This window comes from Miniopterus schreibersii (assembly GCF_964146895.1).
Source record: "Miniopterus schreibersii genome assembly, chromosome: 1".
NCBI lineage: Eukaryota > Metazoa > Chordata > Mammalia > Chiroptera > Miniopteridae > Miniopterus > Miniopterus schreibersii.
The window spans coordinates 173,205,709-173,231,620 of NC_138101.1; the positions used below are offsets into that span (position 1 = coordinate 173,205,709).

At 40.4% G+C, this 25,912-nt stretch overlaps 1 protein-coding gene across 3 annotated transcripts in view; it reads left to right on the forward strand.

Moving 5' to 3' along the window:
* SYT16 (synaptotagmin 16) overlaps positions 1-18,944 on the forward strand; it is a 185,868-nt gene extending 166,924 nt beyond the window's left edge. For 2 of the 3 annotated variants that reach the window (XM_081131200.1, XM_081131201.1), the window contains 2 exons: positions 2,412-2,601; positions 17,499-18,456. In XM_081131200.1, the coding sequence (XP_080987326.1) occupies positions 2,412-2,601; positions 17,499-17,812 (504 nt within the window). In that variant the 3' untranslated portion in view covers positions 17,813-18,456. Of the gene's footprint in view, positions 1-2,411; positions 2,602-17,498 lie in introns of all 3 variants that reach the window. The other variant, XM_081131199.1, reaches the window with a different exon arrangement.
* The last annotated feature ends 6,968 nt before the right edge of the window (positions 18,945-25,912 follow it).

Here is a 25,912-nt window from a genome sequence, read left to right on the forward strand (position 1 = left end):
AGTAACCCAGGACCCCAGTCACTTCTAAAACCAAGCTCCTCCATGTGCCCCATCCTCAGCCTCCCCTGGGGTTTCGAGCAAAGACAGAGCAGCTTGCGTGTCTATAAGACGGGCAGGTCAGTATTCCCATGTGATGTGTCCTCTCGTGTGAGTATCACCTTTTAAAAAACACCTAAAAAGATCAAGTAGCTCTCTTGGGCTGTTGGGTCAGTCAGTCATTTGTTCAAAAATGTTTCCGGAAAGCCTACTCTGTGTCAGGTACTGTGAAGGGGATGCAGGGAAGAGCTCAATAGGTGAGCCCTCTGTTCTCTGGGAGCCTACAGTCTGGTGGAGGGGATGCAGTGGGCAAACCAGGGCAGGAAGGAAAGACTGTGACAGGCTGCTGTTTCTTCACAAGAGTCAGAGAAAGTTCCTTTGAGGTGGCGATAAAATACAGAACTCAAGGAATCAGGGGAGGAAGCTGGTGACATGTAGAAGACAGAGATGTCAGACAGAAGGGCGCGTGCAGGTGTTGGGTGGGGAGGAGCTCGTCAGTCTCGGGAGGAGGAGGGGAGCCAGTGTAGCGACAGGAGAGCCAGCCACTTACATTTTTAATAGATGTCTCAAAATTAATATCTCCAGACTTGACATCCAGATTTTTGCCTCTAATTCTATTCCACCTACAGCATTTCCATCTTGGCTAAAGGCAATTTCATCCTTTTAGTTGCTCAGGTTAAAAATCTTACAAGTCATTCGTGACTTCTCTCCTTCCCACCTGAAATCCTATTGGCTGTCTTAAAAATACAGCTGGAACCCGACTCTCCGCTGGAAGAAATGGTCTCCTAGTGTTCTCCCTGCTGCTGCCATTGCCCCTCAGACTAGTCCCAACCTGGGCTCAGAATGAGCCTTTTAAGACATAAGCCAGATCATGTGGCATCTCTGCTCAAATCCCTCTTTTTTCTGAAGCTCTGAGGAAAGCATATCTGAAATCATGAAAAACAGAAGCCATGGGAGGTCAGGAGCCCTGCCTGCACTGTAGAGCTTCAAGATAGGTGTGATCACACCCGTTTCCCTGTGCAGGCCCTGTGCTGTGTGCCTGGAGCACAGAGTTGAGTGGGGAAAATCAGTCCGTATGAAAGAACTTTGAGGGTCAAAACTTTTCCATTCTCCAGTTATTTGTTGAGTGTGATTATAGGCCAGACACTGAGCTATGCACTGTGGCCTGAGAGGTCTATAAGGATTGGGAATTTGATGGGAGAGGCAAGCTATTCAGCAATAGGTGCCACAGTAGATGCTTCTTTAGAAACGCAGGGGAGGGCAATCCTCAACCAAAACAAAGCAAATATTCCAACATTGGGTTATCATTAATCCAGTAGGTGCTGTGAGGCACTATCAAAACTGCCTGGCCCTATAGTTTACAAATTGTATTCCATGAAGGCCCAGGCTCTAGATGCCCATGGCTTGGTAAACAGGATATTTTCCTACAGATGTAAAGAATATTTAATTGCTTTTAATGCACTTATTTTTTGGAGTTTCTGATAAGAAGTTTTAGGAAATGATTTTAGATGTAGAGAAGAAAGGTTTGAGCAAAATCCAGTGTCCTTGTTTCTGGTGGAGGAGGTGATGGCTCCAGGAGGCTGGCTGGTTTCCCCTGCAGAGCTGATTCCCACTCCCCTTTCCTGAGTGAGAATCAACCTGGTGATCAGTTTCACGCTCCTCTTCCCGGTGTGCCTGGTGCATAAAAGTGGGTGCCTCTGAGAAGCGTGCTCGTGAATAAACAGAACTTGGGGGCTCTGCCCTGGGCTCATCTGGTGCCTGCCAGGTCTCTGAGATCGCAGTCCATGTGTCAGCTTCCTTATAAAAAAGTGCTCATTTTCAATGTAATTCATTTCTTAGGAGGAAAAACATAGCACCTGGCATATTCCTGCCAACCTTAAGAAGCAGAACTAGGGGCCAAATGTCCCATCTGGTAGTAGACATCCAGTGGTCATTTTTCTAGTGAAGACAAAATGCCCTTTGAATTGCTATATTCATCACAAAGCTGCAGAGAATGGAGGGATGGGTTCCATAGAAACACTCAAGCACAAATTACACAGGAGGGAATTTTGGTCTATATTAAATGTATTATTAGCTCTCTATGAATCTTAGAGGGTTTGATTTACACTAGTAATAACATCTTGGTTCGCTTTGTCTTTAGAGAAAATATTGAATGGCGACAGCTCTTGAAACAGAGATGTCAGTTAATAATGCAGGGGCTCTCACCCTCAACCAGCTCCCCGGGCCCATTATCATTCACACGGAGTGCGCCCTTCCTTAGTAATCTTTGGCAGCCGTTGAGATTGGGCCACAATTTCACCAAACATAATATTGGCTTTCTGTAAGAGAGTAGTGCAGCGTCGGCCAATGGATTCTTTGTTTTTCTTCCCCTCCAGAGTGGAGATTCTTCGCTCAGCCCATCTGCCGTTTCTCACAGTGATAGTGCTTCATCCACGCAGTCGCTGTCTCATGGAGGGGCGCCAGAGCTGTTGGTGGGGCTGTCCTACAATGCCACAACGGGGCGATTATCTGTGGAAATGATCAAAGGCAGCCATTTCCGAAACCTCGCTGTGAACAGAGCGCCTGGTAAGTGCATGTCTCTCCCCCAGCTCTACTCCTTCCAGGAGCAAATACAACGCTGTGTCTGCTCTCATCTTAGTTCTTTAACTTTTACAACAAAAGTGATCTTGGTATGGTTTAGAGAGTTTTTACAAAGTGATACCTTTGTGTTTTTTAATTGCCTTTCTATTTAATTTGATTGGAGGCTTCTTTGATATCCAGACACATCTTGACCTCTGTGTATATTGTTTAAGGGAAAGGAGTGATGGCTTTTCAGCATCATAATGTGTATGGGCGATTAAAATCTGCCAGTAGGTCCCAGGCCCTCACACCTCTTCATAGAGGCAGAGCTCAGGCATTGGAGGCAGGTCTGTTTGCTTATCTACTAGCTTTGCTCTGATCTGTGCAATTTTCTTGTTTTCTCTGAATCTTGGTAGGCTCATCTAGAACAAAAAGATATTAATAGTATCTTCTTCATGGGGTTCTTTTGGGGTGTAAATAAAATGATTTATGTAGAGTGTTAGCACAGTGCCTAAGACACAGCGAGCATACTAGAAATGTTAGTAGTTTCGGTGTTAATGGAGGGAGATATGAAGGAGGAAGATCTAGGGCAATACAGGCCTGATCCACCACTTATGAGATCACCACTAGAAAGAGGGGCTCAAGACATACTTCAGTAGCTGCAACCCAGGGTTCAGGAAACGAGCTCTTGCCAACTACCTCTCAATGCCCAAGAAGTGGGAGATTGAACACTGGAATGATGCTGCTAAAAATGAGCTTACCTTTAATTATCTTACTTGTCAGCAAAAAACAGCTTAAAGGGGGCGGGAAGATGATTTTTGCCTCAGCTCTGCCCTCTGGATCTCACGTAAGTACATCTAATCAGAGGAACCTAACTTGTATAAAGAATGCTAGCTGCAAGAGAGTCTGAAAAATGTTGTTGTTGAATCTCCAGCCTTTCAAGTACAGGAAGATGAACTAGAAGTGGGTAGAGTGGAGGGCAAGTGAGCCTGTCCCCATTGGCACCAAAGTCTTCCTGAAACAAAGATGAAGTCAGTAACAACATGGTAGGCTGCACGAGCCAATGGACTCTGGTCTCATATGTCAGCATCAGGTGAAGAGCCAGCAGAGCTGGTAGAAAAAGGTTGGCTCCAACAACCAAACATTGGCTTTTACTCTTTTTGGGGGGAGGGGGGGCTCTTACTCTTTTTAGCCTTTAACTGTGCTGCACCCCAGGAAGTCTCCATTCAGTGGTATTTTGTTAGCCAATGTGTATTAAAGCCATTAGAGCAAGTTCATAAGGAAAGCCCAGCACAGCAGATAACAAATAGACAGGTGCGTAAGCCACAGTCTGTGTTGACACTCATAGCCAGGTGAGAGCTATTTAAAACGCATAGTAGGTACTGTTTGCACAGCTTAACTGTTAGATACAGCTTTGCTTTTTAAAATAGCTCTGGAATTACGAAAGATCTGGATTTAATGCTTTATCTTCAGACCTTTTGCTGGTCTCTTTCCTCCTGAGGTTTGGTGAAATCTGAACAGTTTGGGGGGAAGAGCATGGCAGCGCTACAGAGAATGATGGGGAAGGTGGATCACACAGTCATGACTCATTCCACTGCATGCTGGGAAGCTTTAATTTGTGTGCTGGCTGGTACCAGGATATACAAGGGGTGGGGAAGGACGGCCCGGTGGCTAAGAAAGCATCAGCTAGAGGCCAACAAACTAAGGTATGAATTCAGTCTCTGGCACTTAACTAGCTGTGAGTTAATAAAGTTTTCTGAATCTGTTTCTTCATCTGTAAAATGGGGTCATAACAATATATACTTTCTAGGTAGGAATACTGCATCAAAAGAAAGCTGTGATGTTGAGGATGCTACTATTGTATTTTCATACATTTCTATATGAAAGAAAATATGCCAAAGAGAAATTCTTACAACAAATGTTTACAACAAAATAGGAGAAAAAAAAGTAAGTTCTTATTTAGAAATTTACTTGATTCCAGAAGTTTAAGTCAGCTTGGCATTTACAACTTGATTTTTCATAGACATAGTGTTGCAATTTAATTTAAAATGTAACTGACAGGTTGTGTCTTTGCAATCAAAGTAATAGAAGACAATATTGCTGTGGTGCTATTAATTAGACCAGAAACCCAATAGGGAAGACAAAAGTTTTTTGTTTACATAGAATGCCGGTACTTGAGGAAAATCCAGCTTAATTAGGAGGGGTTGAGAAAGTGGACGGTTCCTTTGTGAAAGGGACCTCTTGGTACTTTCAAGGGCTCTCGATGTCGACTTGGTTCTTCATTCTGTCTCACTTCCTTACACCACCAGCACTACTTTGGCAGTCATCAGGCAAGCTTAGGATACATTTTTAGTTCCCATATGGAAGAGAACAAGAGGAAGGGTGAGGGGACAAGAGTTTTATGAGGTAACTGAGCAGAGTTGGAAGAAACGGGGAGAAAGAAAGATGATGTGAGTGGGAAAATTAATGGGACTGGGAGTGGGGCGGGGGCGGGGGCGGGGGAGTGGAAGGACCTTGCCAAGCGCACTGGCCTCCAAGGTGAAGGGGGAGCAAGGGCAGGATGTGTGACCAAGAAGGATGTAGGAGGTGCCTGCCAGCGGAAAGAGACCTGTAGGAGCATGTATGTGCGAGGGCCACAGATCTTGTGCTGGGGACTCTTGGCATGGGTGCAGTTATCTACTTTGTCAAGAGGGGACATCGATCCAGCCTTACAGGGTGGCTGTGATAATATTAAGAATAGTTCTTAGGGAAGCTGAAGGAAAACAGGCTGAGCCTGGGTACTGGGAACTTTCCTTCTCTAAAATAGTGATGGTTCTAAATCTTGCTGGAAGCAGAGACAAAGGCTGAGATTTAGATGTGTGAATTTTTTGTCTCAAAATATATCATGAGACAGAAGATAACATTGAATTGGCCAGCTTGATTCAGTCAGATGACTGTTCCGATATTTTAAACTTGTCTTCTTAAGCAAGATAAAAGACTTGGACAGATAGTAGATGAAGTTCCTCTCCTCTATTAGGGTCTTAGAAGAAATAAGCCACTGAAATGTAAGCTCCCCTTCCCAAACGTTTGAGTTGAATCCTTGGGGAGAAGGCTCAGTGAGGGGCAGGTTTAACTCTGATGAGCAGGAGGTGGTGGGAGCATACTTAAGGATGTGAGTCTCCCCCACCCCTCTCCCAGAATGGCTAAAACTAAGACAAGTTCCACCAAGTGTGGAGAATACATTCTTGGTGGGAGTGGAAAATGAAGCAACCACTTTGGGAAAAGGCCTGGCAGTTTCTTATACAACTAAATATGCCCTGAATATCCAGCAGTTCCATCCTCAGGCAGTTACCCATAAGTTAAAAAAAAAAAAAGAGAGTGTTCATAGCAGCTCTATTCATAATATCAAAAACTGCAAAAAGTCCTCATGTCCTCATGAATGAATCAACACATTAAGATCTATTTCTGTGGTGGAATACTATTCAGCAATAAAAAGGAATGGAATTAACTGAGGCATTTAACAGCATGGAGGCATCTCAAAAACGTATTGAGTACCCGCTGCGTGGTTCCATTTATATGAAGTTCTAAAACAGGCAAAACTCATCTATAGTGAATTTAGAAAGTAGAGAGTGGTTGCTTTAGGATTCGTATTGGTGTCAAGATGGATTGGGCAGGGACATGAGGGAATATTCTGGGGGGATAGACTTGTTCTATATTTTAAAAGGAGTTTGTGTTAAATGGATGTTTGCATTTGTCAAAACTTACTTGGGTGGTGGACACACAGTGCAATATACAGATCATGTATCACAGAAATGTACACTTGGAACCTGTATGATCCTATTAACCAATGTCACCCAATAAATTTAATAAAAAACTTACTGAATGGTACTAGGCTTTGTACATTTCACTGTGTGTAAATTTTAACTTAGAAAGAACCATAAAATATTGAACTCTAGTTAATGAAATGCATGCTGAAATGTTTAGGTGAAGAGCAATGAATGGCTACAGCTACGATAGATTGATGTTTAGATAGATGGATAGATACATAAGAAAGCAAACTGTCTTAGTTCAGGCTGCTATAACAGAAATACCATAGACCGGGTGGCTTAAACAACAGAAATTTATTTCTCATGGTGCAGACGCTGGGAACTCCAAGATCCAGGTGCCAGCTGATTTGGTTCCTGGTGAGAATCATGTTCCTGGTTTGCAGACAGACACCTTCTTGCTAAGCCAGCCTTCTTGCTATGTCCTCACATCTCTCTCATGTCTCTTCTTATAAGGGCACTAATCTCATTCCCAAGCATTCACCCTCATGACCTAATCACCTCCCAATGGCCTCAGTTACCATGGCATTCAAAGGGCATCACACTGAGGATGGGGCTTCAGCATGTGAGTTGTGGGAGGATGTGTGTATTTAGTCCATAGTGCAAATGGAGCGAAATATCAAAGAATCTGATAGGTATTGATGGGTATGTGGGTGTCCACTGCACAATTATTTCAAATCTTTAGTGCATTTGACAATTTTAATTATAAAATACTGAGTAGGAAAAAATGGTCTGGAATAGCTCAGCGGGGCCGGGAGGGTGAAAATAAAAACTCGAGTCTCAGCCGTGGACACAGGCTTCTGTGGTTGGCATTACATTGTTTTTCATCATGGTGACATCTCAAGGTCGAACTCTATTTCCCTGAGTCAACCTGGGACAGGATAGATGGTACCAAGCAGCTGGACCTGAGGACATCTTCTGCAGTATCTTCCATAAACCAGATTCATCCCAAGAAAAAGTATGTGGCTGGGCATTTCTTCATTTCCAAGTTTAATCTTTTCTCTGTTAATTTGATAGGTAGATTTAGAAAATCTATTTGTCTATCAATCTACCTACCTACCTACCTAACAATCACCTTTTTGGTGAAAGTGTCCATGTTATAAATTGCTGTGTTTTTTTCAAATCATAGGTGGGCTACGGAAGATAAAATAGGCTATTTGAAAAATTACTGAAACTGGCTCATAGATCCTATTCAGAAACAATATATAAATGAGGTAGCAACATGAACTCATCTTAGCCCACGTCACATAACAAGGAGTCATTCCAGGCACTTTCAAGGTAACATCTCATTTAGTATATCTGACCAGTGTTCAAAATATTGCGGTCGTGATTGCTGTTAAGATGGTCCAGGATAGTCTACAAATGTGATGGCAAGGGATTGTCCAGGTGAAAGGGCAGCTTATAGTGTCTGGGAGACATCTAAAACCCTGACATGTATTTGCAAATGCTTTTGGAAAAGTCACCATTGAGAATTAGAAACATTTAATTACCTACTGAAGTTGACTTCATGGGAAGGCAATTCTCTTAACAGTTTGGCAGCTCTGTTCTGTCCGTTTCCTGGGCCTGTCACCCAATTACTGCATGGCCTGCATTTAACCTCCCTGGATTTCATTTTCTTCCCTATTAAGTGAGGTCAACAAGCTGATGTTACTGATACAAGTGCTATGTTGAAAAAATATTAGCTTTTCTGTTGCAGGTTCTCTCCATCTGTGTCTTGGCTATGTCTCCTTTTCCGACGTGTTACTGCATTGTGTATGTGTGTGTACACACACAAGTAACGGTCCTGGTAAAAAACCGTCATTAAGCTGTTCCGGCCTGTTAAAACAAATTCCCCAGCCTGTCAGCATGTGCAGGATTGGCCACATGCGATAACCGCCTCCCAAGTGAGGATGTGGGGCATCCCACCTTTAAAAATCCTGGTCCAGGTTTCAGTTAAATAGAGTGATACTTACCAATAGCCCCTTTACGCTCAGCAGTGGGACCAACTCAGTTACGGCACTGACTGAGTACGTAAATGGTCTCCCTTCACTGACACCGACTCATGTAATTCCTGCAACCATGTCAAAGTTAGGAAACCTGAAAAGCAACAGGAGAGAAAATACAGTTCCCATGGCATATGAATTAAATCTCAATAAAGCTGTTTTAAAAAAAACATGAAAAGAAAAAAATAACACTATAAAAAGAAAAAACAAAAAATTCAAGTTACCTGCAGAAGAATAACAATAAGAGGGAGGAGAGGCCTCTCCGCAGCAATGACGAGCAGGGCGGGGGGTGGGGGTGGATATCATCCAAGTTCTGGGTGGAAAACCATTCGCAACTTTGTGTTCTGCTCATGTCAAGGAAAGATAAAGATATTTTCCACACAGTGAGAGGATTTATCCCTGAAAGAACTAACGGGTGTATTTCAGGAAGAAGGAAATTGAGCAGGGAAAAAGGGAAGTGCAAGAAGGAGGAATGAACAAAAAATGGTCAATAGTGTAGGTAAATATGAGCACGTGCAGACTGCGCACATCAAAACAGCAACAGTAAATGACCGACACTGGGAATATAACCACAAAGTGGAAATAAAATTCTAGGCAGGAATAACATGAAGTATGGAAAGGAGACATGGAAATCAAAGAATTCTAAGGTCCTGATGTTGCTTAAGAGATATTGATTGATTTGAGAGGCTAAATCAAGTGTACATGTTAACATTTTAATCCAACATTCAAACCAAGAGAGGGAATAAATTAGAATAAAAAACTTCAATCCAATAGAAAGCAGAAAAAGATATTTAAAAGCATAGAAAATGCAGATTAGAAAGCATGAACCCAAACAATAAAAATCAAAATAATCAGTGGTTATAATAAATGTAAAGGGACTGCTATGTAAAAAATAGGTATAACATTAGATTAATATTTCTCTTCTCAGTCTCTCCCTGTCCCTTCTCCCCACAACCTCTCATATACACTGCAGTCTATATTGTGCCCACCCAGCATCCTAATAAGGAAGAAAAAACACCTAATAACCAACATATTGGGCTTAGCTCAGGAATGCAAGGATAATTTAACATCAGGACAATCTGCTGGTGTAGTTCACCATATTAACGAATTTATGAGAAAACATGGTTTTCTCAATAGATGCGAAAGGAGCTTTTGATAAAATTGAGTATCCATTACTGATAAAAAGTACCCTTAGCAGATGAATAATAGAAGGTGTATTAGCATAGACTCGGCTGTCGTGCAGTAGCAGATACATCCTACAGTCTCAGTGGCTTCTACAGCCAAGGTTTAGCTCCCTTGCATCCGTCTCCAAAGTGAATCACGGAGGCAGGCTCTTTAGTCAGGACATAGTATTGTATTCAAATGTGACCTCCATCGTTGCCATGAAAGGGGAGGCGGCTGCCGGGGAGACTCCCTGCTTGGCGGGAGTGGCTGGGTAGAGCCATGGGAAGGCAACATCTCTCTGCTCCTATTGTGTTATTCAGAACTCAGTCACACGGCCCAATCAACTCAAATCTGGTGGGAAGCCTACATCTTAATTTGGGATTTGACATGAATCACTAACCATTATCCACCTCTTACTATTTGGAGGCCTAGAAGCAATCAGCTTTTCCAACCACAGAAGGGTCTGAATTCCTATATTCTCTCTCCTTTCCTTTTTCCTTACATATTAGTCAGTCCTTTCCCTAGCTTACCTTTCACGCCCCTGCACCTGCCAAGTGAAGCCAGTTGTACCAAATACTCAACTGTTAACATTCTGTTTCCAACCTGTCCTCTTAGAGCAGCGACTTCATTAGGCATATGCTCTTCCTTCCGAGTTATAGCAGACGGCGGTTTTTACCATCACCTAATATGGATTATGGCTCTCCGCGGTTCTAGCCTCCGATATTAGTTTCTTCCTCACCCGGCACCCAACTTCTAGGCCACTGCGTATCTTTTTATTTTTATTATTATGGTAACATTCCAGTTCAGATGACCAATTACTACATCAGTCAGATTTTGTCAGGAAAATAGGTATTTTGAGTCGGGAGTTGTTTATTATAGGGTTTAAGCATGGGAAGGCGGGGGAGAAAATGTCAGCCGGCCCTCTTCAGGAAATCGGGAAGTACTGGTACTACAGGAAAGGTGCCAGTATGTTCTGAGCACAAGGATGTTTGAACATCGTGGGCAAAACCCTTGATCTGCAATCTCCTTCTCGTCTCTTCTTAAAATTGATTGATTGATTTGAGGGCCAGGGGGAGGGGAGAGAAACATGGATTTGTTGTACTTATTTATGCATTCATTGGTTGATCCTTATATGTGCCCTGACCAGGGATCCAACCCGAAACTCTCTTTCTAGGGGTGACGCTCTATCCAACTGAGCTACCTGGTCAGGGCGGAATCTTCTAAGCTGCACACATTCCTGCAACTGTGTCTAGACAGTTATGGCCCTCCCTTTCCTTCTGCTTTCCAGCCTCATAAAAGTAGCTTTTATTAGTGGAATCTAACTGGGGCCTTACAGGCAAGAGATTTAGTTTTAAGGTTTTATACCCTTTTAGTACAGGAAAGGGCTTAGAAAGGTAGAAATGGTATTGCATATCAACAACTAATATGTGGTTCAGAGGGAACTTGCTTAGCCTCAGTAGTGGGCATTTTAAGAAAATACATACCATCATTCTTAATCCTGGAATCCCTTCAGAGTCAGGACAAAATAAGGCTCCCACTACCATCACTTCACTTATTAAACATTAGGCTGGAGGCTGGAGGCTGGAGGCTGGAGGCTGGAGGCTGGAGGCTGGAGGCTGGAGGCTGGAGGCTGGAGGCTGGAGGCTGAAGGCAATGCAATAGAATAAGAAAAGAAAGTTAAAGCTTGGAAAGGAGGAAACAAAATTACCATTATTTGTAGAAAATATGGTTGTCTGCATAAAAATACAATAAAATCTACAAATTTAAACTAAGATGTCTCTTATACAAAATCATTTATTTTCTAATGAATCAGGAACAATTAGAAAGTAGAGTTTTAAAACATCACTATTTACAACAGCAACAAAATATCTAAGATAAATATACATTTACATATATACATATATAAACTAAAGGGTAACAATAAAAGATGAATATGAAAAGTATGGAAACAATTCTAAAGCTTTCTAAAAGACACAAAAGTAAACTAGATAGATATATCATGTTCATTGGTGAGAATATTCCATTTTATGAAAACAACAGCTTTTCCCCATCAATCCATATATCCGGCACAATCCCAATAGAAATCCTGACAGTGTTTTTGGTATGTTTTGCCCTTTGTTTTAAATTAAAAAAATAGAACTTGATAAGCTGATTCTAAAATTCATATGCAAGAGCCAGTTAAACCAAGCGAAAGCTTAGAGTAACTTAATTTTAAAAAAGATGATATAGGGAAGGGGGGGAGGGCGGGAAGAGATTAACCAAAGAACTTATATGATATATGCATAACCCATAGACTCAGACAATAGTGCGGGGAGGGGGCAGGAGCGGGTTGGAGGGGCAACGGGGGAAAAAGGAGGACAGCCCTAATACTTTCGACAATAAAGATACATTTTTTAGAAAGGCAATAGAGGGATTCTTCCTAGCAGATATCAAGACATATTAAAAATGATGATAATCAATATTATCAGGCTTAGAGAAAGACTCTCAAACTTAGAAACTTGATACCTGACAGATGTCATATTACAAACCAGCTGGGAGATAATGGACCCTTTAATGAATAACACTTCCCATATGGAAACATAATTAGACCCCTACTTCACACCACACACAAAGATCAATTTCAGGTGGATTAAAAATTAAATGTAGTAAGTCAGACAGAGAAAGACAAATAGTGTATGATTTCAGTTATATGTGGTATCTTTTTTTTTTTTTTTTTTAAAGATCGATATAGAGAACAGATTGGTTTCCAGAGGTGGGAGATCCAGTGGGGGGTGAAATGGGTGCAGGTGGTCAGAAGGTTCAAACTTGCAGTGGTAAGGTAAGCAAGTCCTGGGCATGTCAGGTACAGCATGGTGATGGTGACTGTAGTCAGCAATACTAGTTTGTATGTTTGAAAGCTGAGTAGATCTTGAAAGTTCTTATCACAAGAAAAATAACTTGAAACTATGCGTGGTCATGGATGATAACTCCACGTATTGTCATCATTTTGTGATATATGCATATATCAAATTATTATGTTGTACACTTGAAACTAACAAACTTAGATGTCAATTATATCTAAAAGAGAAGATCCAGTGTGAAAAATAAATTCTTAAGGCTTGTAGAAAAAAGTATGGGAGACTGTTGAGTTTGGGTAGAATTTCTTAATTTTGTTTAAAAATCACCAACTGAAAAGGAAAAACATTGATAAATCTGATGCCATAAAAATGTAAAACATTTATACTACAAAACTCACTATAAACAAAGCAAAAGGTTAAGCTACAAGCAGGGAGAAGGTACTAGTGGGAAATATAACAAAGATTCTGTATCTAAAATTTATAAAGAGCCAGTAACTCACCTCTGGGTTTATACTGGAAACATTGTCTTAATATTGGTACAATGCAAAATATAGAAAAATGTTCACTGAACTACTTTCAATTCTTGGTTATTATAAACAATTAAATGTCCATTAGTTAAAAGTAGGGATGACTAAATTGTAGTATATTAAACACTGTAGTTTACTAAAATAAATGAATTACAGGTTTATCTATCAATATAGATAATGTAACAACTTTAATGTCAAATGAAAAAAGTTAAGTTTTGGGAAGACATACACTAAAATGTTAAATATTTTTTAATGTTCAAAATACTGTTAAATATATTTTGGACATCTTTATGTATATAGTGAAAATATAAGATATATCTGCTTATATGGTGAAAATCTAAAAACATACATGAAAATGATAAAGTTCAAACCCAGGGTATTAGTTACCTTTAATGTGAGACATTAAACAGGATCAAGGAGGGATGCTCAAGGATCTTTAGTTGTACTATTTTATTTCCTAAACATCAAACAAAAAGCATGAAGATCTGTAGTAAATATGACAAATACTAAATATCACAAGTCTGGGTGGACATATGTAATACTATACTCTCTTATGTAAGTTTTAAATGTTTTATAGTTGTTAATAAATTCCAGGGGTAGGGGAGGTTAAATGACCAAATTCTTTTCCCTTGCCCAGAGAATCGTGGTTCCCCTGGCCCCACTCTTGAGGCTAAATTTGTAGTACAAGTGGTGGACGACCGTGCTATAAATGGGTAGCTTTTGGCATGGACTATATAAGTAATCACTGTGACTTCTGAGTTCCAAGCAACCTGCTTTGTGCCATGATAAATTGAGAATGTGTGTACAGTAGTCCCCCTTATCTGTAGGGGATACTTTCCAAGACCCACAGTAGGTGCCTGAAACTGTGGATAGTACCGAACTCTTTGTGTACTACATTTTCTTATATATACATACCTGTGATAAAGTTTAACTTATAAATTAGTAAGAGATTAATAAATTAATAATAAAATACAAGTTACAACAAATACTATAATAAAAGTTATGTGAATATGGCATTATTAAGTGAAATCAGGGTTACTTGAACACAAGCATGGTGATACCTCCACAGTTGATGAGGTAACAAAGATGGCAACTGAGTGACTAATGGGTGGGGAGCATGTACAGCATGGATACGCTGGACAACAGGATGCTTCACCTCCCTGGTAGGACTGACAGGGATGGCAGGAGATCATCATGCTACTCAGAATGGTGTGCAATTTAAAATTTATTGTTTATTTCTGAAAAATTTCACTTAACATTTTCTGACCATAGAAAGCAAAACCACAGATTGGGGGGGGGGGGAGTACTGTACTGTTACAATATTTTGTTACATGTGGTATCTTCCTTTATGGAGAAACAAGTGACCAGTAAAACAGTTGGCAGGACAGAGCCAGAAGAGCAGCATCCAGGACTTTCAAGGGACTAGGACTTGAAAGGGTCCTAGTGCTCTGATGATAGTTTTGAGTTACTAGAGACACTGAGAGACTTTCTAAGTCATCGTCAAAAGGTAAAATATTGCTTGGTGTTGTTCTGTAACAAGTATTATCAATTTCAAAGAATTAAAACAGAGCTAAGTTTAGTTGTATATTTACTTCAGTGGACTCTATCTATTTGGACTGGTGCTCATCGGAATAAGTCACGGAACCCAGAAGTCCCCAGCCGTGCTCCGCAACCTTCTGCACAATAGACTTTCCTGGGCCTCTGGTGTGGCCCAGGAAAAGCAAGCACAGCATTACTGCTGAGAAAGGTTCCCCTTTGTGCTAGAACGATCAGCACCTTTCCTTCTTTCGGTCAGGTGTCCTCAGACTGGATTGTTTATAAAATTACTATTTTCCTTTCTTGTCACTTACAGTTCAGCTTCCACGATAGAGGTTTTGTAGTAAGTGGCCTTTCTCATAATTAGAAAACAATCTTATGTCAGGATAAAGCTTGATATTGCTCTGTTTGTGAAATGAGCAGGTCTTGGTTTGCAAGATTAACTCCATTCCCAGCGCCGTGCAGGCAGCAGAATTCCCAGAGCAGTTTGGCGGCTGGGGTGAGCTTTTCCCTCTAGCCCTCCAGCTGCGACAAGGCAAATTCACTCCCCCATTGTTAGTTTTCTGATAGCTTTTCCGTGGAGCAGTTTGAAGAGTGGAGAGCCCTGAGACAGAGAAGTGTTTTCCCACCTGAAGTGTAATTTCACACCTTGTGTTTCTCAGCGGATAAGTGCATAAAATAACACATCAAACCGGAACAGGAAAAGATCAACATCGAAAGGAAACCTGCAGGTTGTAATTTGTTCCGCGTCGCACGGTGCTCTTGTAGGGAACAGTAAATTACAGAAGCCTGGGTTTTCACTTTTAAAAAGTTTGACTGGCTTTAGGTGGGAAAGTGAGCAGTAAACACTCATCAACTTTCAGCCTGAACAGAATGTACAGAAAAAACAAATTTGGAAAACACTGTAACATTTAGGATTGGAAAAAAAAAAGTAGAGCACATATAACTTAGTGGTAAAAGTTGTAGTTAAGAAAAAAGTCAAGAAGTTGATAAATGATTTTAGTAAAAATATAATGGTCTTAGGAGATAATGTTCTTTGTAATGATCCCTGTAAGAATTTTAGCAAAAGTAATAGACTATATCAGTGATTTGGATATTTACTTTCCTTTCTATAAATGGCTAAGCATATGATGTTAGTTACTACTGTATAGCATTCTAGTGCAAGGGTTATATAACAAGGGGTGTAGCTACATTTTGCAAGTTTGAAAAAACTTGAGACCAAAAGCAAAAAGAAAGCCAAGCCTCCTGGCTAGTCATGAACATTCATTATAAAATATTTAATACTTATTAAATATCTGCTGCATGTTAGACCCTGGGCCAGCATTGGGTACAGTGGTAAACAGGGCAGTTCCTCTTTTTACCATTGAGGTACTGATAATCTTGCAGACAATAAACAGGCAATGAAATACAAGGTGATAAGTGTTGAAACAAGCTAAAACTTGATTTAAAATTGAAATTTTTTTTTCAATTACAGTTTATATTCAATATTATTTTATATCAGTTTCAGGTGTAGAGCAAATCCTATACTTACAAAGTGTTCCCCACCATGTTTCCAGTACCCCCCTGGCACCATCCATAGTTATTATATTATAGGCTGTATCTCCTGTGCTGTACTTTCCATCCTTGTGCCTATTTTGCGACCGCCAATCTGTGCTTCTCAATCCCTTTGCCTTCCCCTACTGCTCCAGCCCTCCTCCCCTCTGGCAACCATCGGTCTGTTCTCTGTATCTGTGAGTCTGTAAAACTTGATTTTGATGGAACCCACAGGAGGGTTATCTGAACTAGGGCTGGTGGGGAGGGAGAGTGGTCAGCAAAAGTTCCTGGATAAAGTAACGTCCAAACCAAACTAGTGTATAGAAGTCGTGTGAAAGTGGGTATTACTTGGGATGTCCAGGCGGGTATAGCTTGTGCAAAAGTGAAAGGGAAAGAGATCAGTTGGGGTTGGAGGGATGAAGCTAGTTCAAAATAGTTGGATTATAATTTGTAAAGGCAACAGAGGTATGTAATAAGACTAGAAGATAAACAGAGCCCAAGTGTGTAGTCTATATAAAGAAATTTAGTTTTATCCTGAGACTAGTAGGAAGCATTGATGGTTTAGTTTTGGCTTATTAGTGAGAGTGATATGACCAGATATGCATTTTACAAATATCGCTTTATCCAGTGACTGGTGTTTGGTGAGCAAGTATACAGTAATGAAGGTGAGAGATGCTGGTGATCTGAACTTACGGTGAACACTGAGAGTTCGGTGGCATTGGGGATGGAAAAAAGTGGGTGGGTTGGGAGCTATTTAGGAGATAGAATGAGTAATACTTGATGATTCATTGGCTGGACCAGGGTGAGGAAGCCAGTCTTGTCAAAAATGTAGTCCTGGTTTCTGATTTGGATCATTGAGGGGATAGCGCTACGATTCACAGAGGTGGGGAACACTGGAGCAGCACGTTTTTAGGAATTGGGAACCTGATATGTGTGAGATGTGTGTGGGGTGTCCATGAAGAGAAACGTAGTATTCAGTTGGATCTTCAGCTTGGGAGAGAAGTCTATGCTAGAGATACAGATTTGGTAGTTGTCATGGAAGCCAGATTTGGTGGTTGTCATTGAGTAGATGAAATGGTCCAAAGTATATATACACAATGAGAAAAGAAGACATTCTTTAACTCAGGCATAAAACAGTATTTTGACTATGGAAAGAAAAACACATGAAGAGCAAAATGTATATATTTATCTTGTTACATACATAAAATGTGAATGAAAAACAGTGCATGCCCACAAACACCATTGCACTTACGCTGTGCATGTATACACTCCTGTATGTGTAGAGCTTCTGATGAACATCAGCAAGGTGCTCGATAGTGGGCTTCATGAAACATTAAACATTCAAGGTAATAATTCCTTTCCTTAATCAGTTATGTAAGATATGTTAGTCCTACAGCAAGTACCAGGCCTAAGGATGCTGATCAGTATGTTACACACTACCCACGTAAATATTACAACTAGACCAGCAAAACGGAAAGCACTGATGTTTTCTCATTTCCATTGTTGTTGTTTTTTCCTTAGATACATATGGAAAGCTCTTTCTCCTCAATTCTGTGGGTCAAGAGATGTCCCGCTGCAAGACATCCATTCGACGTGGCCAGCCCAATCCTGTCTATAAGGAGACCTTTGTTTTCCAGGTGGCCCTCTTTCAGCTCTCTGATGTCACGTTGATGATTTCGGTTTATAACAGGCGTACTATGAAGCGTAAAGAGATGATTGGTTGGATTGCTCTGGGCCAAAACAGTAGTGGGGAGGAAGAACAAGACCATTGGGAGGAAATGAAGGAGACCAAAGGCCAGCAGGTCTGCAGGTGGCACACCTTGCTCGAATCCTAGGTTTGCCAACAGGTTTCCCTATGCTACATCCGCCCCAGTCACCCTACTGGTTGACTGCTAACACCGTCTCAGTGTATGCTGGCAGGCTTTTTAAAGACAGGCTTTCAAACAGGGGTTGGGTTCCCCTAACCCCCGAGGACATTTTGTGTCGGGGGAGATGTGGAGGTTGGGCGGATGGGGATCTTCGGGTTTCTCAAAGGTTTGAATTGGATTTACATATTGTAATTTTTAAAAAATTTACATATACAGTCAACTATGTGGAAAATGTTAGCATCGTTGCAAGCAGTGAAGATGAGTTAATTGTGTTAATAGGTTATTGAGTTTGGTTCAGGCTGTGGAATGAAGCTTCTCCTGCTCTCTTTTCTGTTTGCTTGAAGAGTAACCTCAGATTGCAAGGGAGCTGTTAAATGTTACTATTTGTAACCACTTCTGCGTATGAATCAGAATTTTCTTAATATGGTGCAAAAAACTCCAAAATACAGAAATGAGTCAGACACTGAGGCTCAAAGAAGAATGCAACTGTCACCCCTAGTCTCCTATTTCACAATTTTCTCTTTATCACCCCCCCCCACTTATTTCCCTAACAAATACATATTATAAACTTGCACCACAGATTTGTATGAATTAAATACCTTTTTATCTCATATATTGTGGTTTCCTACGAGGTTTGGTTAGATAAATCATTTTGAAGCTAAAAAATAGTTCAAAAACTACTGTTGAAAGACAACTTGTTTCTTTTGAATAGGTAAGATTTCAAACTTACAACTTCCAAGGTTTTTATGCTTTTTTTCTCACCTAATCAATCCTTACAGAATGAGGGGGAAAAACACAAAAAAACCTATTTAAGTCATGGATTTATTGATTTTTCTGAGTCTAGTGCTTCCCTTTTACATTATACTTTTTCTATATGCAATTATATACGCAGACATGTATTTTGAGCATACGCCTGCATGTAAACCATACTCTTTTTATGCCATATTTCCAATCATTAGAGCATGGTAAGTTGTAAACAGTGGGTCTTTAATAATGTCAACTTGATTGACTCTTGGAAATGAACATGTTAAAATGCCTGTGAGTGGAGAAATATTTTCAGCTTGTATGGAATGACACTAAATTTTTCTTGGAGCATTTGAAGTGCCGATAATTGTCATTTTTCATGGCATTTGCAGCAAAACATTTTAGTCACTACCTGCATCTGGGCACGTGCCATTTGGAACGGTGATATTGTGCAGTTTTGAGCATGAAGTTTTACTTCCAACCGACTTTTACATATTTGTGCAGTGCATGTTTATTTCGTTTTTCTTAGATCTGAGCCCTTAATTTCAGATACTTTAAATTGGCAGTAATAAAAAAGGGAAGGGATGTGTGTCCATGTAACACTGTGCCCATGTGCAGCTCTTCTGAGCAATTGCTCAGGCTCTTATTTTTAGCTTTTATGTTTCACTGTTGACTTTTTGCTGTCTGTGGAAAGAGTGATAGCTAGTGATGGATGTATACAGTTAAAAACACATAACTCCTCCTCAGCTCTACATTTGGACAGATTGTAAACGTAGGCTGTAACACTTGAAGAACATATTTATTCCTTACAGCCTATAATGGTTATCCTGACAAGACCAGCCCAGGGCGCAGGATAACCCTACCACGCTTTCAAATTCCAAGTCTGGAAAGAAGTGCTTTTGTATGGAATCATCAGAATAATACGCAAAATAAATTAATATCTTTTCTTTTCAGGTCAGGGGAGTTTCGTGTAGAATGCTGCTCAGTTAATAAGTAATAAAGCCATGCCCCTCTGGGTTTTTACCCTGTCTTCTTTTGGAAGACCTCAAAGTGCTTTTCCAACATTATATCCATTAACTGCTGAGTGGTCTTTGCAGTGTGGCTGTGTCATCGAGTAGAACTGAGTGCAATTGATTAAGTAGCGGCTCAAAGAATTGGCTTTTCACATCTCTTACTCTCTTTATGTGCCTGTGTTTAAAGGGAAGTAGAGCAGCCTTGTTATGCCTTCCTTTATGCAGGAGCATAAAAGCAGCATTCACTTGACAATTTACATTTGAAAAAATCTGCATATATTGTGCAGACCGTCCTGGATCTCTTCCCCCCTCCTATTTTCCCTCCGTATGTTTCGCTGCATCCCTCACCTTGTGGTGCCCAATAATCACCTCCACTTCCCTTTCTGCTGCCTTGACCCACCCATTTTTAAGGTTTTCTGCTGGTGCAGTGAAGATATCTTTTTACGTTTGATCTGCTTTCCAATAGTCTGCCTTTGACAGTTACAGGAATGTGCAGCATCTTAAGGGAAGGGATGCCTGAAAAGCACTTTTTTATTTTTATAATTTTACAATATTGGTGCTACTCACCATGTGGGATGTATGTGTATCTTGAATATACAGCAACATCCACCCTAAAGCTGATGTATAAATATAAAATGCTAATGACACAATACATTAAAGTCTGTGGCTGGATTTTTTTTTACATTGATTTGAAATTCTGGTTTAGTAAGATCTTTTCGATTTTGTGCATTTAAACTCCCTTATTTTTTTGGCAGTCTAGACACGATGCATTTAACATGTTTTTCACTCCAGCTTTTATGTCTACATTTGCTTTTCAAAAGAGTTATGAAAGATAATTAGTTGGTTCTGAAGTAAAAAAGCTGCTTTTACGTATTTTATCTGGCTCATAATTAATATCTCACAGGGACATTTGAAGTTGAGGAAGCACCAGTGTTTGCTGCATGAGTAGTTCTCCATGATTTTTCCTGAAGAGGTGCTTTTTCAATAAGATTGTTGAGAGAAATTGATGCACCGGGCTTATGGAAATCGGCTTTCTAGTGTGCCTTCTTGCAGCGCATGGGTTTATACTGGATCACGAAGGGCTGGTTTTACCCGTCGCCCCTCTGACACTGTTGGGTCTGTGAATGGGCCATTCACAGGCAGCTGCGCACCTGCTCGCTCCCCTCCCCCTCCCTGGGGCCCAGTGCGCTGCGCAGTTGTTTGGGACCTGCTTTGGCTGATGTTGCGTAACTGTGAGGGGAGGCCTCACCGCAATGCCTTCTGATGTATTGCACTCAGCATTCTATCTGCACAGAGTTTGAGAAAGAATCCTCCTTGTGATTTCAAGGGGAAAGAGAGTTTGGTACTGCATTGCCACTTGTTCACTCTGCTATTCCCCCAAAGACAATAATCGACCCCAAATGTTGAGATCCGCCATAGTGCCGGGTGCTACAGGTGGCTCGCACAGTATTTTACAAATTGTTGACACCTCTCAGTCAGGAACTGTGCTTTATGTCCTGACTGCACAAGATGGTCTTATCTGAGAATGAAAACTTTTCTTTTCAAATAAGCATTGTGTAAGTTGAAGTGACTATCAGGTTGCTTCAGAGTGCTTCTCTGGTAGCCAATGGATTGATTAAATGGGTGGTTCATTGTGGACTTTGAATTATCAGTTTCCCCAAAGCGTGGCTGTCCTTTTGCAGCCGAGGACTTAGTACATTAAGATCAGAGAGCTGAGTAGAAAAGGGTTATTCGTAGGTGACATAAAACCAAATGAAGGCATATTCTTTCATGATAAAGATTCAGGCAGCAGCATCTCTTACCTTTGAGGAAAGTGTGGCTAAAGAACACACATTCCATTCTATATGAGTCATAATAAAAGCAACTGATAGATAATCCTGAACTGGCAAAAGTATTTTGCCTTAAGATAGTCATTCTTTTATTCCAAAGAAAAAAGCTATGCAAGCTATAAAAAAACAAACAATCGTATAGCATGCGTATGGAAGAATTGACGAATAAATAAATAAGCTGGATAACTTCAGCATCTCCCAGCATATATTCAAGAAGAGTAAACTAAGAATCCAAAGGATGTTTCAGGCTAACTAGCTATCACTTTTCACATCTCGTGGAATTCTGGAAAATACTTAAAGATGAGACAGGTCTAACACACTCAGAGAGGTTGGTAGGCTGTGGTTTTAGCCTGGGTTTGGGTGGAACCCTAACAACTGTGCAGCTTTAAGAAAATTACTTATCCGGCCTGTGTCCCTTTTTCTTCAACTGGAAAATGGAAATAACATCTACCTCATAAAGGTTTTAAAGAGACATTCAAGAAATAACAGCATAGAGCCTGGCAGAGAGTACACAGTCCATATTTCCCTCTCATAATCATGCTTTAAAAAGAAAAAGAGGTATTTAAGATTTGTTTCCATTTCTAATGAAAGTAATGATAACATTAGAGGAAAGTTTAAAAAGGATAGGCTCATGGAGCTAGTCTGGATTTGTAAAGAAAGAAGTCTTCTTAGGACAACCTAAGAAGAGATATGCCTTTTATATGGAGGATATTGAGTCTTAATAAGTCCCTGTGAGGTATAATAACCAAATCTTTGTTTATTTGCCCCCTCCTTAGTTTCGAGGAGATGCAAAACTTGAGTGCTTGTATGCCCATCTTAGTAACTCACACAGAAGGCCTCTCCTCATCACCAGCTCTGCTCTCTTATTTGTACCTGGATAGAGCACCTTGTCATCATCCGAAGAGTTGGTGAAGAGGGCAACCTGAGGACATATTCCAACTGTGATCTGAAAACCTAAGGTAAAAGGTGTGGCGCTGTACTCACACCCTTCTTAAAACAGACAACACTTTTTTTGGGGCTGATATTATACATCCATACTATAGCCAATACAGACAAAAATTTTAAACGATCTAATAATGCAACTACCAAAACTTATATCAAACTGGTTGGACTGGAAAATTCTGTTCAGGACCAGTTATTTATTACTGTTTCCCTTAAAATACCTTAATGAAATGAATTTTATCAGAGTTTATACTACTTTTTGGAAAGTTTTAAGAGTGACTTGTTGGTAGGACAGAAAGTATGTTCAGTTGTTCTCGAGTGTTCGAACCTTGAGTAAAGAGGCAAGTTTCCCGAGGATTTAGAAAAAGCTTTGTGGACATTTGATCTGAAGAAGTGGTCAGTAACACACCTCCTCAAGTTCAGTGTAACCAGGTGCCATGAGCCAGTCATGGACTACTTGTGTCTCTAAATTAAGCATGATTCTGGGATGGGGAAGTGGAAGGCTATATTCCCAATGTTGCCGAATTGCCAGTATGCTGACTCAAGTTCTGGGCTCCCCAATTCAGGAGAAATATGAATAAATTGGAGAATCCCTTAGCTTAGGGGTTTTAGATGGGAATAACTTGGCAGGTCGGGACGTTAAAGGGGTTGTGGGGAGTTGAGAAGGCTGTGGAGTGATTTATAGTACCAGTTATCCAGGACGTAAGGAGCTCTGACCCAGAGGCCAATGCACTCCTCTTCTGGGCCATGTGGGCAGTCAGAGATTCCACCTGAATGAAGGTCAAGAGAATTTAAGATATAAGGAGAATTATATGAAGGTTGTTTTGAATTAACTAAAAATGTATTCATTGGATTTCCTTGTGTCTAGCACTATGCTCTGTGGGATAGCGCAGAACCTAACATCTTTTTTGGGCTGCGACAACACATGGAAGCATTAGTCATCGTAATCACACCAGCAGTGCTTACCAACACATACTTGTTCAATTAGTCTAATCACAGGCCATAAAAAGTAGACTTCCTTGTTCTGGGTTATTGGAAAGAGGTAAAATATATTGACAGAATTACTTGGAGAAAACATCCAGGAAGCCTGGGACTTGAATTTAAGCCTCGGTCATGTTGGAAGGGGACTCCCCAAGGGAGATCACAGAATCACCATCTTAGGGAGTCTTTTAGAATAGAAACATCTGCGTGAGTTGTGGGTTCTGTCTACAGGAGAACGGGGGGCACCAGGAAGACAGTCTTCATAGAGTTCCTCCCAAGTCTAATTTTTTATATGTAACCTCCAAACAGGATCCACAGTGACAACACTAGGCCTGACCTTTCCCACTTTGGACATTTTCCCACGTTGATTTTCCTCTGTATCATACAAGATTTTCTCTGGGGAGTTGCTGTCTGGGCTTTGGTTAGGTGATGAGGGGTGTCTGCAGGCTCTGAGTGAGCTTCCTCTCTCACGGGACTTTGTTTGTGTTTCCCTTGGGTCACAAAGCAGTATCTTAGACACACAGACCAGAATCAGCTATATTTGTGTCCGCTGTAAAACAGCTGAGGCTTCACAGAACAAATGCAGAGGCCTGCGGGCCTCCTAGGACAAAATCACCGCAGAACGTTGCTCCCGACTCTGCGGCTCAGTCACGCTGCTTATTTCAGGTCAGTGTTTCCACTCCCTCTGTGAGGATGTGAGGAGGACGCTGCCTTTCCCATTAGTTCACTATATTTATGCATTATTTTGGTTTACTTCCTGTTCCCCTACTTGCAGGTTTTTAAAAATTATTTTAGTTTATATAAGACATATTTATTAAAAAGACATTTATTAAGTATACTATGTCCCAGACTCTGGGCTGGGGGCTAGAGAACAGCAGGTGAGTACAACAGTTTGAGATCAACCGTCATTTTTGTTGCTAAATATTCCTTTTTAAAAAACACACACACAACTTGATCTTAATAAGAACTCTAGGTAAACAGTAAGATCTTTTATAACCCATTAATTTTGGGCTTAATGTACTCCTCTAATGGTTTCTCCTCCAACCCCGTCGAAAGGGAAAGGATTATGGAAAGGGGAAGTTACTACTCTGCCTCGAGTTCAGACGTAGACTTTTTTTGTGTCTCTCCCTTCAAGATAAACGGGTGTGCTTTGCATCTGAAGGAAGCGATGTAGCGTTCCATTCCAGTAATGGAGTAAGGGCATGAAATAGATGTTCTTATTTTTATAATTAAATATTAAATCACCTTTGCAAGGCAGTAAGTTAGACCCTGGAATGCTAGGTCCGTACAAACAAATGTGATACATTTCCTATAAACTGTGTTAATAGTTGAAAGGCATTGCTACCTTTTACTCTTTGAAAGAGTGAGGGGACAGTAGCTGCCAGTTCCAGGGGTGATGGTGTGAACAAAGAACTCTGCTTACTCCTCTGTGTCTTTTGATTAAGTTGTCTTAGATATTACACACTAAACACATGCGGGGCATCCCTATGACATGGGTAAAAAGCAACATTGGAAGTGTCCCTACCTTGGCAGGTTAGCCAGTACTTTGTCTCAAACAATTTTAAACCGGCCTGAATCTAACTCTTAATGGTTTCAATTTTATAACAGGAGACAAAAATAGAAGTTTTGCCAATGGATTTATTGCTTGTAATTTTTTATATCATAAAAACTTATCTTAAATATCTACTAAACATGTCTCAGTTCATGTGAGTTAAGTTGGAATCTTTAATATCCCTAAAAATTCTTATTGAAGACAATTTTTTAGTGTTGCCCAGTTGACAGCCCATAATAAAAAAATTTACATCTCCTATTTGATGAAGACCTGATATTTGGGAAAAGATAGCAGAAGGCTGCCAATAAAAACAGATTAGTGGGGAACATGCATACTAAAAGAAGATTTTCATGTATGTTATCCCGTATAATATAGTCACATTCTAGTCCACATGTCTCTCTCAAGAGTTTCTTTGTCAAGTTCCTTATAGTTGGCACCTTGAGCAAAGCTTATTAATTTTGCCACATTTTCCTGTGACCCATGATAATAATTTTTGTTAATTCACAACTACACCAAATTATAAAGCAGTCTTCTGTTCTGCTACCATAGTAATACAGCTACAAACTAAACTTTACTATGAAATACAAAGTCTCTTCCAGGATTTTAAAATTGTATTGCAGATTTTAAGTTTATGAATAAGTTAGTATTTGCACTCTTTATTGTAATTGAGAAATTTGTGTAATAATATCTGTTGGGGTAAGATTTGACCTATATTTACAGGAAAAAGCATGATGGTAATTTTGTGATCTCTTTACATTTTAAATTTTTAATAACTTTAATTCTTTGAGCAGTTTCAGGTTCCCAGCAAAACTGAATGGAAAGTACAGAGTTTCTATATAGCTCCTACTCCCCGCCCTCCCCCCCCACAACTTCCTCCTCTGTCAACATCCCAGGTCAGGATGGGTGCATTTGTTACCATCTATGAACCTACATTGACACATCATTAGCCCCCAAAGTCCATAGTTCACATTCGGTTTCACTCTTGGTGTTTCACTACCCTAAAAAT